Here is a 15312-nt window from a genome sequence, read left to right on the forward strand (position 1 = left end):
TCCAGAGTGAGAAAATACTATTTACTGAAAAGAAGTGTTTCTCTTCTGTTTTTAAATTATATATATTATTGTTAACAACAACAATTATTACACAAATAACTGTAAAGTACAGTTTCCTACACTTGTCCCGATCTCCACAGAGCAAAGTTGACTCTGGTAGCTCTTGAGCTCTTAATAACTGATCTCTTTTCCCACTCTTAAATCCAATACGATTGGCGTGCGGTGCAAAAACTTTTAGCTTTAAAACCTATCCAACAAAGCTGGTTTGGTTGGGGTTCCGTGTGAATGGAATATTAAGCGGAGCGATGCTTATGCAGTACTTAGCAAGTACAGCCACCAAGTACAGTCTATCGGTCATATCGATAGTTATCGAACAACCGTGAACTTCACTTCGAGATCTAGTGTCGGTGCTTTCGTTTCGGCATGCGGTCACACTGGCCAAAATAAAAAAATATACGATTAAAAAGTGAGTTCTGTGCTGTGCTGAAAATTGCTTTTATTCGACCGAAAATAGGCGTTTTTGAGGCGCGAGACGAGGCTGTCGCCTGGCTGGATCTAAAATTTATAGGCAAACTATGAGAAACGGGGCTTTCGGCAGCGCGACCTCGTTCGCCTCGTGATGTTCGTTTTGCGGTCAAATTTTCTCCTTCTCCACCCCTCCCCTCGCCCAAAAGTCTCATTTTTAGTATGAATTTATACACTATATACGCATTTGCTTATATACATTTTTTGTGCTTGGTGGACGTATGAAAAATTCACAATAACCGTCGTCTTCGCCGTCGCCGTCGTCGTCGTCACTTTTCCACTTTCCATTTTGAGAAAGATATTTCACTTTGCGTAATTCGTACGCTGCCAGGCGCCTATGTGTGTGTGTGTGTGAGTGTGACTGTGTCGCCAAAGGTGCTATCTCGCTTGCTCGCACAATCTCGGCACTGTTTTACTACTACTCCTGGCTCACCCTCTCTCCCTCTCACATTTCACTGCCAAGCGTGCGCGCGTGTGTGTGAGTGCGCCTTTTAAAAATAGAATCTCATTTCGTTTCGTTTTATATTTTGTTTTTGCTTTTACCATAATTATTTCGATTTTTGACGTGCAAAGGATGTATGAATTTTGTATCCAAAGAAAGCGCCTAAAACGTGGTAACCGTGGGAAAGTTCAGCTACACCTGTGAGTGTCTGCGCGTGCGATTGTGTGAACTTGGACAATTCAATTTTTTTTTAAGTGCGTGTGTGTGAATGGGCTGTAGTGTAGTTGTAGCATTTTATGAACGATAGATCGATTCGTGAAAGTGTGGCCATTTATGTTAGTAAAGGCCTACCACCCCCTCTCTATCCCCCCCTTCCCCCACCCTTTCACAAACACTCGTGAATGTGTGTGAAAAGCAACGGTTTTCTCGAATGGGAGCGTAGACAGCCTGGCGGCACACACACGAACGTAACTTCGTTTTAAGTGTTACCGCATAAGGCCAACCGCCCGCGCCGCCCACCTCCTCCCCGCCCTTGCAGCCGTCACACTACATGTTGTTGTTATGGCAAACTTGAAAACAGTTTTTCTCTATTTACAGCTATTTTGCAATTGTAAACAAGTGACGCAGCAGCTGATCGGTTTTCCACTTTCCGCCTAACTGTTCATCAGCGACAAGTCGAAGGCCACAAATGGCCGAGATGTGCAAAATCGAGCTTAATTAATTGATTATTGTGTGTGTATGTGTTTGTTGCGCTTGCGAAAAATCAATCGTGGGAGGAGGAGGGCCAGAAGAGGCGCGAGTTCCCCTGAAAATTATTTCGCATCATCCTTTGCATACCCCAGAATTCAAGATAACCTTGCGCCCAACATCCTTCACTCTTCCAGCAAGTAAATAAAACGCAAACGAATAATTTAGATTTGTTTGCACTACCAAAATCTTTTAAATTGGAGTTAATATGAAAGAGTTAATAAGGCCTCCTAAAATTTCTTTCCTTTCAGCTTTGCCTATAACTTTAGCAGCAACAAGAACGGGTCTTAGATGTAGCACATAAGCAGCCATTAAGTTTAAAACTAAACTAAACCTAGGGATATAATGCAAGGATAATGTAAATAACGTGACGCAGGTGAGTACATATGCACGGTGCAGCTGAACTTTTCCATTAATGAAGCCGAATCCCGCTGTACAGCCCACGAAAAAACTGAGAAACGGAAGCAAGCCGGAAGCAAAACAGGAATCAGCCGCTCAGCAATACCACGTGCTGCAACCAGACCCAGACCAAGGACACTCTCGACTTCATCCTGAAACCGGGGTTAGATCACTGCCGCTGCTGCCATTAATATGCGTGTAATTGCGCCGCGTAGATCGTCAACGTCAGCGGCGGGCAGCGGCAGTCTCTACGGTACATCGGCGGCCGGCACCTCCAGCGGCAGCACCACCAGCAGCAGCTCCACCAGCGGCAGTCACCACATCAGCAGCACCGGCAGCGTCAGCGGTGCGGTGGATCGGACCAGCGGAGGCGCCACCACGAACGGTTACTCCCGCATATCGAGCAGCTACGACCGCGGCAGCAGCCTGTCCAAGTGGCTGCCCACCTCGTCCGGCGGCTCCAGCTCGTCGGGCTACGGCAGCAGCTACTATCCCAGCTCGTACTCGACGTACTCCGCCAACAGCGGCTCCTCCAGCTCCTCGTATGCGCCGCGCTCCAGCGTTCAGAGGTGCAGCGTTGGTTCCACGTCGTCATCGTCGTATCTGAGCGGCGGATCTGGTAGCAGCTCGTCCGCCTACCGCGCCTCCTCGTATCTGAGCGGGTCCAGCTATGATTCACCTACGTACAGCCGATACGGAGTGAGTAACACCTTACTTACCTCATAAGATGTTAAGATGTACCTCGTATTACGATGCACCCACTCCTGGTCGATTACTCTTAAGTTTGGTGGCTGATCTCTCGGTTTTCAGTAATATCTCTATGCGAATAAGTATCCTGTATGCTGGGCCCTGGTATAACTCTACTCACTGCCCTATCCCCGACATCATCATGCGTTATGTATCTGCATATTTGGTGAAGACGCATTTTATTCAATATGAAAGCTCTATAAATTGTGAAGGCATTTAATCAGTAGCATGAGGGTAGTATTATATTAGTATAGTCAAGCATCAAAACCTTTTCAGTGAAGAGATCTTTTGCCATCTGGAAATATGGCGTTAAAGGTCATGTAAAAATAATGTAAAACTATATTGCTATTGCTTGATTTGATTCGATTTGATGGTTGCATCAAGTATTATTATAAAGAAGTCGAGTTGGAAGACTTGGGTGCTTTATATGGCAACTGGTTCCAATGAATTAGACTTTCAATGATTTGCAAATTTCAAAATTATAAAGATTTTCAGATTAGCAACTCGATTCGCAAAGCCTTGCGGCCTTCACCCATTTTAAGAACTTTCATTGGCATTTGCATCGTGTATTATGCCTGCAACTGTCAGTTTTATCCGCGCAATCATTACATTAGTTGGTAATCCGCTTTCGGTTATATGCATTCGATCCCGAGAATAAACCCCCACAACAGACTACACTCACTCATAGCTCATGGTTCATGCGACCACGCCCCTATTTGTGGTGATCCTGTTCCCGCCCCGCGCCCCACGCCCCACGCCCTACGTTCTCATTCCGAAACCTTGTAAAATCGCGCCGGTTTACCCGCCTCTTTTGGTGTTACTTTATCCCTTTATCCCATAACCATGACAGTTTCCTTTTGGTGGCATTTAGAATATTTAATTTTGGCATTTTCGGTTTGCTGATTATTTCGCTTTTGTGTTGTTTGTGTTGTACTTTGTCATTGCAACAACGAAACACCACACCGCACACCCATTCAGATTCACCCATGCACGCCCACATAATCGTCGACGAGCACTCACGCACTGGGGAGTAGTGTGTGTATTTTGTCTGTCGGGTTTTGTACCTGCTACAGCGGACACCGGTACAGTAGGCGCTCCTTAGCGATGCCAGTCCATTTCAAGAGGTCAGCGAGAGGTCTTTTGAGCACTAAAGTGGCAGATATGTAAAGATATGCGGCATTCACTTACTTTTCTAAGAACAAGTCATGACGAAGTGCGTATAAAAAACCAGGAATAGTAATGCAGTGACTAATGCTGCTAATATGCGAAATTCTAAACTGACTTCCGTTTGAATGTAATTTATATTTTCGACTCGATCTCGTGAGCAAATGTTTGATAGGTTGAATGCCAATTGGGGTGTATCTGTGCCTCGCCAAAAATAGCACCGAAAAACATACAGTTGCACAGCTGTCGGGTCGCTCAAAGGAGCGACCACTGTGCCCCCTGGGAAACCAACCCATTCAGCTCCAGGGCCAGGGCGCCACATGTCCAGCTACTTCTCTGCAAACATGGCCAAGTGCGTCATTGCTCATGCACAGTCGCAGTCGCAGTTCAAGTCACTTTCCCAGTCGCAGTCACAGTCGCAGTCGCAGCCACATTCCAATGGCCGCAGGGGCATAGAGTGCGTGTGTGTGTGTGGACAGAGCTGCGAACCACTTGTTGGCACAGATCCAATGGCAAATCAAGCGAGCAACAGTCGAATGACAACACCGAAATAACGGGAATATAACGGCGAAAGGCCGCAGCACCAGCAATTGTGTCATCCCCCTCGCTCCTCCAACCGCATTGCGCATTCGCAACAAGGTTAATACAACGGGGCTAGCGCTGTCTCTGTCTCTGTCTCTGCCGCCCGTGCGTGCGTGTGTGCGTGTGGGTGTGTGGGTGGGCCGTGTGTGAGTTCACCACATGTGAAGCTTGCTGTGCTCCGCGTTTTTGGGGTGTGGGGCAGGGAAAACAAAAGCGGCCGCAAGGTGCGCCCCTTGCCATTTTACACTTAGTCATGACTTTCGGTCAACACCTGGCATCTGAATATGAATACGAAGTTGTGCCGAAGTTGACGGTTTGTTCTGTTGACAAGAAGCAGCACGCGCGGCAAGTTCTATTAGCTGGTTACTACTGCATACTTGGACAACTGACAGGGGTTTCCTCCATCATAAACATCTGTGGCAAGTGCCCTCGAGATATCAGGACCTTGTCTGATCCCTTATTTGTGTGTTAACTGTTTCGGTTGTATCGTTTGCGTTTCATTTGTGTATAATCCAGCCATTGACCATATCATTGATGTTTAATTTCTTTACATTTTGTTTTTGTCGCATTCCTTTTGCCATTGAAAACATAAACATGAAACATGTTTGATCGCTGCCGTTTACCGGTTAACGATACCGCCTACCGTTACTCCAATTCAAAAACCAAAAACCACCACCACAAATTCATTGACACCTGTAAATGTTTCGCAAAAAACAATCGTCAAAATAATCCAAATCGGAAACCCACCCAACCGACGAAAACGAAACCGGAAACAAAAGTTACCGCGCAAATCGGCGTCCAAGATTACCACCAACGGCGACAGCTTGAGCGGTTCGTCCAAGAGGGAGGACTACGGGCTGCGGCGTGGCCACGATTCTACCAAGAAGCCACCGATCATCGGAGGAAGTGGTGGCCACAACAGCAGCAGCAGTGCGGGTAGAGACACCAAAGCCGTCGATGGCAGCAAGCGGCTGTCCAGTTCATCCTCATCCCCATCGCTGGCCCGTTTGGTGGCCACCTCCGGATTGGACATTTACGAAAAGTACAGTCCGGCCAACTATAAACCCAACTGTGAACTGTCACGTTCCAGGTCGGGTCATTCTGAGGCGGATCTGGAAAACGGAAGCAACAAGGAGACGACGCCCACCTGCACGGTGACTCTGGAGCGGCCACGTAGCAGCGCCAGTCGGTACAGCCGCCTGTACAGCAACAGCAGCGATGCAGGAGGGGACTCCTCGACCTCCACGCCGAAACTGGGCTCGAGCAAGTACTCCACTAGCAGCAGCACTGGCGATGTGCCCACGGCCACCTTTACACTCCGAAGCAGCCGCACGCGACGCAGCCAGGTGGAGGCGGCGCCCACAAGCACGGGCGTGGAGCAGACTGGCGCAGCAGCTCCACCACCGACGCCGCCAACACCACCAGCACCAACACCACCGCCGCCACCACCTCCACCTCCGCCTACAAATGGGCGAAAGCCGGCTGAGTCGAATGGCGGACTGGAAGCCAAACTTAACGGCCTGTCGCTGCTCTCAACTTCGCCCAAAAGAAATGCCATTTACGAGCGCCATCAGGACACCACCGATGATGCAGGCCATGATGTTGGCCAGGATAGTGCGGACAATGCCGATGTGAGCACCTCGGCCACGTTTAAGCTGAACGACGGCAGCAAGGTAAAAACATTGTCCACAAGTAAAACGGAGACTAGAAGAGCTGCCCCCGAAAACGAAAACGCAAACCAAAACCAAACTAATTGACTAATTGCATGTGCCACCACAACCCGAACAACTATATGACTATATGGCGTTTGCGATCGAATAAGAAACCATTTACCCCCTAACCCAGCATTAACCATTGACCACCCTACCTCATTTTATTCCAATTCCACCTTCTGTGTGTTCGTCAGTCAGCCCAGCAAAAGCCGATCATTTAATCAAGTCTACACTTTTATGTATTTTTAGCTTAACTCTTGCAGATTGCGACCCTTCTAACTTAAACTAAACTCAAAAATCAAGTCCAACTAAACGCCAGGCTAACTAATAATACTCCCAACTAAAATCAAGCCCCCTATAAGACCATCATAAGATCATCCAAATACCATTTGATTAGGATAGAGTGCGGAGCAGGACAGGATTATCCTGTTAGTCGAGAGTAGTTCATACCTGGCAGGCGGCGAGGAAACAAGCAAACACTACACAAAATCTCGTATCCGGTCAACTGTAGGCAGGCAATATAAATTAACGCTACAACAGTGTAACCACAATAGGAGCAACTGCAGCGGAGAGAGAGAAAGAGAGTGCGGTGACCATCCCGTCGAATGATGTTAGACATTAAGAAGACCAGGGGATTCCACAAGATTCCACAGGCATCCAAATTACAGTCCACAACGCAAGCAGCATCATCACCAGTAGCCGCATCAGGAGCAAGTCCAAAGGAAGTGCCATCAGCAGGAGGATCGGCAGGATCAAGAGTAGGAGCTACCAATCCGGTGCGAGCGGCCAACCAGCGCTTCTTCCTAGTGTCCAGCTACAAGGACCCTACATTTCTGAAGGCCGAATGTGAGGTGGCCCATGCCCATGTGACTACCAACAAGGTGAAAACCACGTCGCAGCCGCACAAGCGGAGTCGAGCAAGTGAGGATTCAAGGAACAATAACTACAACGATAGCCGGGCACCAACGCTGGTTAATATGCGACGCACGTCCATGTTCAATGGCAATCAGCAGCAAACCACCACCACCACCACCACCAGCAGCAGCAGCAGCACCACCACCATCACCAACACCACAAGCAGCAGCAGCAGGAACACCCCCAGTAACACCAGCAACGGAGTGCTCAAGTACAGCGTCCGCTCCACGACGGCAACTGCAACGGCAACTGCAACGGCGGCAACTTCTACGTCTACCAGGAGTTACGGCAAGCTGAAACCGCTCAATAACAACCAAGCGACCGCTGGAGCAGCTATGATGAATGGACACACCACTAACAACAATAACAACGCCAGTGGCAGCAGCAACATCAACAACGGCGGCAATAACAACATGCAACGCCAGCAACAGCAACACGATGACATTAGCTACATAGACAGCGATGATCCGCCGGCAACTGGTGGCTCTGGAGGCGGCGGAGTATCCACTGCCAAGACGAGCATTTGCTACTTCAAGCCCATCACGCCGCCGCTGCAGCTGCGGCACCAGCAAAATCAAGTTCAGCAGCAGGCGCAGCCCAGCAGCTCCAAGTCGGCCAGCCATCGCTATCCACGACCCAAGTCCACCATAATAGCATCTGCCCACTTGAATTTCGCGGCCAGCTATGAGAAATTCAGTGGTGGTCTCTATAGGCAGGCCAATGGCGAGACGAACGCGGAGAGCAGGACCAGCAGCAATGCCAGAAGATACGGCATTGATTCGCTGAGCATCAAGGCCTCCATAGAGAAGTTCAACAACCTCAGTGGTCAGAAGAGGCAAACTCCGGGCTCTGGATCGGGAACAGGACCTGGCAGTGGCACAGGCACAGGTGCGGGAGGCGGACCGTTGTCCGGCGCCAGCCGTAGCAATCACGCATCGCAGGCAGGTGGTAGCAGCAGCAACCTGCAGCAGCGCTACAGCAGCGACCTGGACAACATCCGCGTGGCGGCTGGATACAGTAGTTCCCTGACCAGAGCCGCCTATCGCACTACAGCCACCATGAATAGTGTTAGCACGCCGGTAGCGGCCACCTCTGGATTAGGCCAACCCACTGGCGGCGGCGTCGGAGGAGGAGGAGGAGCCGCCACGGCAATGGTCCAGCCCACGAGCAAGGTAACGGTGCGAGGTGTTCACAGCAACCGGCAGCCGAATGCGATCGAATGCGATAGCCTGGCCCTGAGCGCCAAGGCAAGCAAGGATGCAACGGCAGCAGCAGCACCTACTGTTGCCACTGCCACTGCCACTGCAACACCCACACCAGCCACGTCTTCCGTCTCCACAGCCACAGCCACAGTCACATCCACAGCCACAGCCACAGCTTCGAACTCAGCCAGCGATAGTGTAAGTCGGTTCTTGGCCAGGTCACCGATCAGTTCAGTTTAGTTTATTTACTGTCTTCATTCCGTTTTCCTCCTATAAGTATTAAGACATTTGAAATTCTTGCACTTGGCAAGAGCAAGCAACTGAAATTACGACAACATTTTGTAGCTAGAACATGTATTTACTCCATTCATCTTTTGGATTCATCACACACACTGTTTTCCTTTGTTACCGTCTCTCGTTTTTTCAATTCTCGCTATCAATTTGTCGCCAGGCACTATTTCGTTTGTGTTGTCCTTTGCATGCTGGTCTATTATCGCTATCGCTGCCGCTGTCTTTCCTCACCCTTCATCCGCATTATGAAACACGGAAAACACCTGTACTAACTTCGACTTATTGTTGCTTTTCTTTAATCTCTTACTGTTAACCTGCTAGTTGCTTTAATTAACCAACTTAACCTTACCCTAATACTAACGATCAATCTACCGCCCGAGCAAATAGGTAGCTATAGATTATCAGTGATGGGAATGGAGCTTTTTGGATAGATTTCCCATTATAACCTTTCGAACTATATCAAAACTAATGAAAGAACCCCGCAATGAATGTCCCCATCACTGAAAGTCATCGCTAGGTTGCTATTGCGTTCGGGCACTTGAGTAAAAACTCAATTCATACTCACGTGCGATATTTTCTCTGTTGCGCAGACACTGGCGAGAAGCGGCACTGGGAGTAGCAGCAGTGCCCGGAGCGTCCTGCCGCCCATGACGCCCACGTCAAGTCGGTACTGGGATCGGGACAGCGGCACCAGCCGCAGCAGCATCAGCACCTCCTCCGCACTCAACGCGTCATCCCTGAAACACAACTCGGATGATGGCTACAAGAGCGCCTCCTCGTCGCGGGATGAGAAGTCCGAAGGTGGGTAATACTTTAAAGGGAGATGTTTTAGATTTGTTTGCCACATTTGTTCTAAGACGTAGTCCTAAGCTGTGCAGCTTGGATAGTTTTGTTCCGTTTTGAACCTGCCAATCGAAGTAAGTAATGAAAAGTGTAGGTTGGTTTTGCAACGAGCAACGAGCTGTAAACTTCATATCTCAAAAAATCTGTTGAAATTCGAAGTAAAATCTCATGTCAACTCGCATCACTTGGAAAAAAATATTGTTTAAGAAAAAAGAACGCTGCAGAACTGTCAACAGCAGTCTGAGGGACGGGCGAGGGATGGTAATTCTTCCATTAGCGAATGCAAGCACACGCATCCCGATTGGGGAGTAGAACCAGAACCGTCGGCTACACCGGCGCCCAGACCATTGTAATTAATCAGAATCCCTTTTCTGCGTGTCCACAGGGCTGTGCGGTCTGCGAAACATCGGGAACACTTGCTTTATGAACTCGGTCATCCAGTGCCTGAGTCACACCCAAGAGCTGACCCGCTTCTTGCGGTCGCACCACGGCTCTCGCTCGTCAGCCACCAAGGATCAGCAGATACTCCACGGTTTGTTTGTTGATGGATGGGCTGGGCTCATTGTTCTGTTCTTTTTTTACCCCCTCTGCGTTTGCAGAATTTGCCAAACTCATTCAGGAGATGTGGACCTCCAACGTGCACACGGTGACGCCCATGGAGCTAAAGAGGGCGTTCTCCACCAAACACCGCATGTACAGCGACTACAACCAACAGGATGCGCAGGAGTTCCTGCGTTTTTTCCTTGACTCACTGCATTCGGCCCTCAACTCGGGCGTCAAGGGTGAGACGCTCAACATTGATGATAATCTCAGGTGGGTCTCGATTACTGGTACCTATGGCCTGCCTACTAATGAATGCAATCAATGATTGCCCTGCAGTGACAATAAGAAGGCGGACCTGACCTGGGAGTGGTATACGCGGCACGAGAACTCTCTAGTGCGTGACCTCTTCGTGGGTCAGCTCAAAAGCACACTGAAGTGCACCACCTGCGGCAACACCAGCGTCACCTTCGATCCGTTCTGGGATCTGAGCGTACCGTTGCCGTCCTCGTCTCGCTGCAAGCTAGAGGCTTGCCTCGACCTCTTTATCCGCGAAGAGGTCCTCGACGGCGACGAAATGCCCACGTGCGCCAAGTGCAAGACGCGGCGAAAATGCACCAAAAGCTTCACCATCCAGCGTTTCCCCAAATATCTGGTTATACGTAAGTTTCCACGCACAAGGATGGGTTAAGTCCTTCCAGCAAGGTCAGAAAGGGGAATGCTAAGTACTGGCTTCTTTACAGACCTAAAACGCTTCTCGGAGACGCGCTGGAGCAAGCTGTCCAACATCGTTGAATTTCCCACATCAGACAGCGAGCTGAACATGGGCTCCTATGGCGCCAACTCCAACTCGAATGTGCATTACTCGCTCTATGCGATATCGAATCATATGGGTAAGTTGCACATGTCTGGGCTTGAGTACACTTACCAATATTTATCCAACAGGCTCAACGGCTGGTGGTCATTATGTTGCCCTTTGCAAGCACCCAGTCTCCCGCAAGTGGCACGAATTTAATGATAATATGTAAGTCTTATATCCCTCGCCTATATGCCCCCAAGCCGGCTAAATCAATCTCCATTTGCAGAGTCAGCGAGGCCTTGTCCGAAAACCATCTCGTTTCATCCAGTGCCTATATTCTTTTCTACGAGCGTACGTAAGGCCCATCCGTGCTCTACGGCAACCGAAAAGTGCAGTGTCGAGTACAATGGGGTTCCAGATGTGATGGAAATCAAAATGACCATGGGATGGGTGGGATGGGAGCAGGAGGAAATGGATCAAACGAACTCTTAGAAACGCTTCGTAGAATTGCATACAAACAATTTACTTAATTTAACTCAACTTAAACGCAAAACAAAACTAACTCCTAACTTAAAGCAGAAACCAAAACAAAAACGGAAACGGAAACGGAAAAAACTGAAGAAGTAAAAACTGAAGTGCAGACAAAACGAGAATAAATGTACATATAAAAACGAACTTCGATGGCTAACCTATACAACTAAAGGAAGAGGAATATAACTCCGACGAGAAACAATGAATCTGTGCAATAACAACTTTCGGCAAACCAAGCGACCTCAAGCCCCCGGATAAACGCAAGAGAAGCTATTACTAACTAGTTAACTAGTTACAGGATATTCTTTTATAAGGATACTGAAGGCAATCAGCGGCATCAACGATACAATGTTTCAATATTTCTCTCTTTCTAAGTGTTATTTATTAAAACTAAATTTTCAATTTGCATCGACGTACTCTCCCTGTCTCTTTTTTCGCGTGTCCCTCTATCTCTCTCTTATTGATCGACTCCATTGGTTTGCCGAAGGAAAGTGTCCTGTGGTTGTGTGTAAAAATAAACAAATTAAATAGAGCGTGGGAAAGAAAACTAAATATATATTTTCAATTCAAGTCTTGTGCAATATATTTCATAAAGATACAAAACAAAATTAACTGCAATAAGCACTGCAAACTAAAGACGGTTCAAACCAAACCAAAAAAAAAAAAAAACTAAACTTAACTAAATACAATCGCACCACAAAAATCACCGTAGCTAAGAGAAATGGCTTTTTAGCAACTAAAAGAGAAAGTAATATTAATTAATTGATAAATGAGCAACCAATTGAATGAAAGGGGACGCGAAGTGAAGCTGAAATCTGAATTGTGAAAACGTACTTATGATAATTGCTAGTAGTAAAATTTAAAAAGAAACTATCACCAGCAACAACACCAAAAACCCATTGTTATCCTTTGGCCAAGACACCTACCAACCAATCAACAAACCAATCAACCAACCAAGAAAACCATTCAGCCCATGTAATAAAGGGTGATTCCCGAAACAAGACACCAACCAGTAACAGGGAATTTTCCCAGGGTACATAAGACCGTTACGAAGTTCGTTTCAATGTTATAAAACTTTTTGTGTTTTTATTTTGTTTGGCTTGCGAGAAGCTACCAAAACTAGTCTCAAAGAAGAAAAGTTATGTATGCAGCCACCACTTAACGAAATACACTTTTTATTTGTTTGAATTTGTGCGTATTTTGTAGTTTAAGTCGAGCGTTTTTCCACAACCCAGCAATCCTACTTATACTGGCTATATATATTTTTGTTGCTTGTTTTGTTTTTATACCTACATATATAATATATCTTATGTAATTTATTTATTTATTGTATTTATGTAAATGATATGGATAAATACACCCAAACACCAACACTCACTACACTCAGCGAAACAGGATGTGTACATAATGTAACTTTGTAACTTGTTTCCAACAGAACTGTTTCCATGAAGAACTACACAAACTCCAATTCAACTACAAGCACACTGAAATTTGGACGAAAGATAAAAAAGTAACCAAGACACACTATTTATTTATTTGTAAAAAAGTGCAACTCCTTTTTCTGGCTTAAATATTAGTTATTATAATTGTTGGATATTTTACTAACGTTAAAGAAAAACCAAAAAGGAAGGCAAAAAAATCATTAAAAACACCAAGAGAAAACGGAAAAATAAACGCAAAAATACAATTTGAAAATAAATTTGAAATCTGTTTTATTCATCTCATCGACTTCATCATCGACCAGCAGTAAAAGCAGCAGCTAAAGCATATTATTTAATCATATCATCACCTCCTTCGGATCTAGGATTGAGCACCCTAATTAGAAGTTCGTTGCTAAATTGAATAAGTAAAAACAGCATTCATTATATATGTCAACAATTTGAAACCCAGTTCAGGCGATTGGGGTCACACCCAGAACTAAGGGCTCTGCTTCTTTTTTCTTTATTTAAAAGTTAGGTTTGCGACAACATTCTTACATTTACAAAATATATCTACAAACAACTACTACTGAACTCCACGTCCTGCGGCTTTGTGTTTTGGGTTTGTGAAGTATGCGGTTTGCTATTGGGGCATTGAGGGCGTCCAGCGGTTTCGTAACTGCAGCAGAAACCATGGGCAAAGTACATATGCACCAAGAGTGTCTATCTGAATACGTGGGATGGGTGGGATGGTGGAGATGGTGGCTATTTAACTGTGGTAGCGGACGTGTATGCATGGGTGGATCAGTGCGGTGGCTGCTGCTTCTGCGATCGACTATGATTCCGGACAAGAGTTATGTTCGTTGAGCACCAGTGCCAGCAAGAACGGCGGCAGTTTAACAAAAAAGACAACAGGTCAACTGCTCGCCGCTCGCCGGCGGCCGGTCGCTGCTGGTCGCCGATCCTTTGGGGCATCGACAATGGCAGCAGCGGTGGCGGCGGTTTAGGTCCTTGAGACTGTGGCAAAGGCAACGACACCGCCGAAGTGGCGACGTCCTCGCCCGAGGCCGAGGATCATTTACTCTCGTCCTTCTCTGCCTTGTCCGCCTTAGCGCTTGCTCGAGTGGCCTTCTTGTCCTCGTACATCTTGATTAGCTCGTTCTTGGTGGGCATGGGCTTGATATAGCCGTGCTGCACCAGGTACTTAATGGACACGGTGGTGCAACCTGCAAAAGGGATGAAGAGATTAAATGGTAAGGAGCATTCAATGATATTAGGCACAACTTCTTCAGTAGGTTGGAATTTAAGTGATGTATGAAATACCTTCAATTGATAAATTGAGTGCTTAGCATAATCTGTTCTAAAGAATATCTGATTCTAGTCAAAGCCGAGGCTTACCCAATGTAAGTGCGTAGCGCAGGGGCGTGGCCACTTTATAGCAGAGGTAGGCGATGGCGTAGTGGCCCATATCCGAGCCTTGCACCTTCTCAATGATGTTCTCGCTCAAGTGGACGTACTGCAGCAAAGCGGGCACATCAACGCCACTGCAATGGGAGGGATTTATCAAGAAATAGGAGCGTTATAGGAGCGGCTCCTGGGGTCGGGTACGCACCTTTTTGACAGGTAGTAGAAGCCTCCAAACCAGCCCACCGACGTGAGCACGTGCACCGGGATGAGCACGTACCAGTACTGTTTGTACATGTGCTTGAACTTGGCGAACAGACCCATGTTAGCCGCCTCGCCAAAGAGGTCGCTCGAGGTGGTGCTATTGGTGGCGCTCACATCCTTGTTGCCGGCGGAGGAGTCGTTAACCGCGGGCGCTGGTGCAGCCGCCGTTGGGTTCGCCGACTTATGGTTGAAGCGGATGGTGATGGCGGGCAGGAGCAGGCTTTGGCGACTCGCGAGAGGCCAGGAATCGGTAGCCAGACTGCTTGTCCTGGTCCCGGGCATCGCCGACAGGCACCTTGAGTGAGAGCCACCGAACAGCCGCAAGGAGCAGGCGAGCATGCGCTGCCGCGACAAAAGGGCCACTGTTGCCATGGTTGACACTGGATTGGCCAATCCCCTCCAGAAATTAGGCAATATGCAACGTGCACGACAGGTCCTCGCAGAGGGTTCTCTTCCACTGGCAGCAGCGGCTCTAGGTTCACTACTTGCTTCGGCCGCTTCTCCGGGTGATTACTTCACACGCACGTTCCCACGCAAAGCCGGCTCAATGAAGTTTATTAAATATCTTCTGATTTCACCTGGCCTGCTGCAGTCATCGGGCTATCGGTTTTCGATAACTGAAAAAGCCCTGGATGTTAAGTAACAGGGCTGGCGATAGTAGGCATAAGAAGCAAAAAGCTTCACTTCAGTTTGCGCATTTGTATTTCCCAACTGACGAATTGCTGAGTTGCTGCCAATCGGAGATGGACCCGAAATAGTTTTGTCTGAACTACACGCAGGAACACGT

At 47.6% G+C, this 15312-nt stretch overlaps 2 protein-coding genes and 1 long non-coding RNA gene across 6 annotated transcripts; 1 reads left to right on the forward strand and 2 right to left on the reverse strand.

Annotated features, from left to right (window-relative positions):
• Nucleotides 1-343: 343 nt before the first annotated feature.
• LOC6549691 (ubiquitin carboxyl-terminal hydrolase Usp2) lies at nt 344-12816 on the forward strand. 4 transcript variants are annotated; one of them, XM_015155928.2, is made up of 11 exons: nt 344-466; nt 1966-2090; nt 2154-2812; nt 5386-6279; nt 9317-9527; nt 9955-10101; nt 10169-10382; nt 10449-10771; nt 10853-11002; nt 11055-11133; nt 11195-12816. In XM_015155928.2, exons 3-11 carry the CDS (start codon nt 2306-2308, stop codon nt 11265-11267), a joined length of 2598 nt encoding a protein of 865 aa, XP_015011414.1. In that variant the 5' UTR covers nt 344-466; nt 1966-2090; nt 2154-2305; the 3' UTR covers nt 11268-12816. The 4 variants fall into 4 exon arrangements, with proteins under 4 accessions (XP_015011414.1, XP_026837263.1, XP_015011413.1 ...); XM_015155927.2 differs by lacking the exon at nt 5386-6279 and having other exon boundaries at nt 352-466; nt 11195-11511; XM_001978688.3 differs by lacking the exons at nt 344-466; nt 1966-2090; nt 2154-2812; nt 5386-6279 and adding an exon at nt 6622-8633 and having other exon boundaries at nt 11195-11511.
• LOC113564478 lies at nt 480-1291 on the reverse strand. Its single transcript, XR_003407998.1, has 2 exons — nt 1069-1291; nt 480-1013 (listed from the first exon to the last, which is right to left on the reverse strand). It is a non-coding gene; the product is annotated as an uncharacterized LOC113564478 (long non-coding RNA).
• A 498-nt stretch (nt 12817-13314) lies between the features above and the next one.
• LOC6549692 (uncharacterized protein C18orf19 homolog A) lies at nt 13315-15146 on the reverse strand. Its single transcript, XM_001978689.3, has 3 exons — nt 14470-15146; nt 14256-14401; nt 13315-14083 (listed from the first exon to the last, which is right to left on the reverse strand). The coding sequence occupies exons 1-3, from the start codon at nt 14895-14897 to the stop codon at nt 13932-13934; spliced, it is 726 nt and encodes a 241-aa protein (XP_001978725.1). The 5' UTR covers nt 14898-15146; the 3' UTR covers nt 13315-13931.
• Nucleotides 15147-15312: the final 166 nt, after the last annotated feature.

Source organism: Drosophila erecta, unplaced genomic scaffold (assembly GCF_003286155.1).
Source record: "Drosophila erecta strain 14021-0224.00,06,07 unplaced genomic scaffold, DereRS2 tig00000126-arrow-pilon, whole genome shotgun sequence".
NCBI classification, from domain to species: domain Eukaryota; kingdom Metazoa; phylum Arthropoda; class Insecta; order Diptera; family Drosophilidae; genus Drosophila; species Drosophila erecta.

What these genes read in the sequence shown, in the direction of transcription:
- LOC6549691 (XM_001978688.3), top strand. Translation starts at nt 6,924, where the DNA reads ATGATGTTAGACATTAAGAAGACCAGGGGATTCCACAAGATTCCACAG. An exon ending in AACATTGATGATAATCTCAG is followed by an intron (nt 10,383 to 10,448) that starts GTGGGTCTCGAT and finishes ATTGCCCTGCAG; the next exon opens with TGACAATAAGAAGGCGGACC. An exon ending in CCCCAAATATCTGGTTATAC is followed by an intron (nt 10,772 to 10,852) that starts GTAAGTTTCCAC and finishes GCTTCTTTACAG; the next exon opens with ACCTAAAACGCTTCTCGGAG.
- LOC6549692 (XM_001978689.3), bottom strand. Translation starts at nt 14,897, where the DNA reads ATGGCAACAGTGGCCCTTTTGTCGCGGCAGCGCATGCTCGCCTGCTCC. An exon ending in TTCTACTACCTGTCAAAAAG is followed by an intron (nt 14,402 to 14,469) that starts GTGCGTACCCGA and finishes CTCCCATTGCAG; the next exon opens with TGGCGTTGATGTGCCCGCTT. An exon ending in GCGCTACGCACTTACATTGG is followed by an intron (nt 14,084 to 14,255) that starts GTAAGCCTCGGC and finishes TCCCTTTTGCAG; the next exon opens with GTTGCACCACCGTGTCCATT.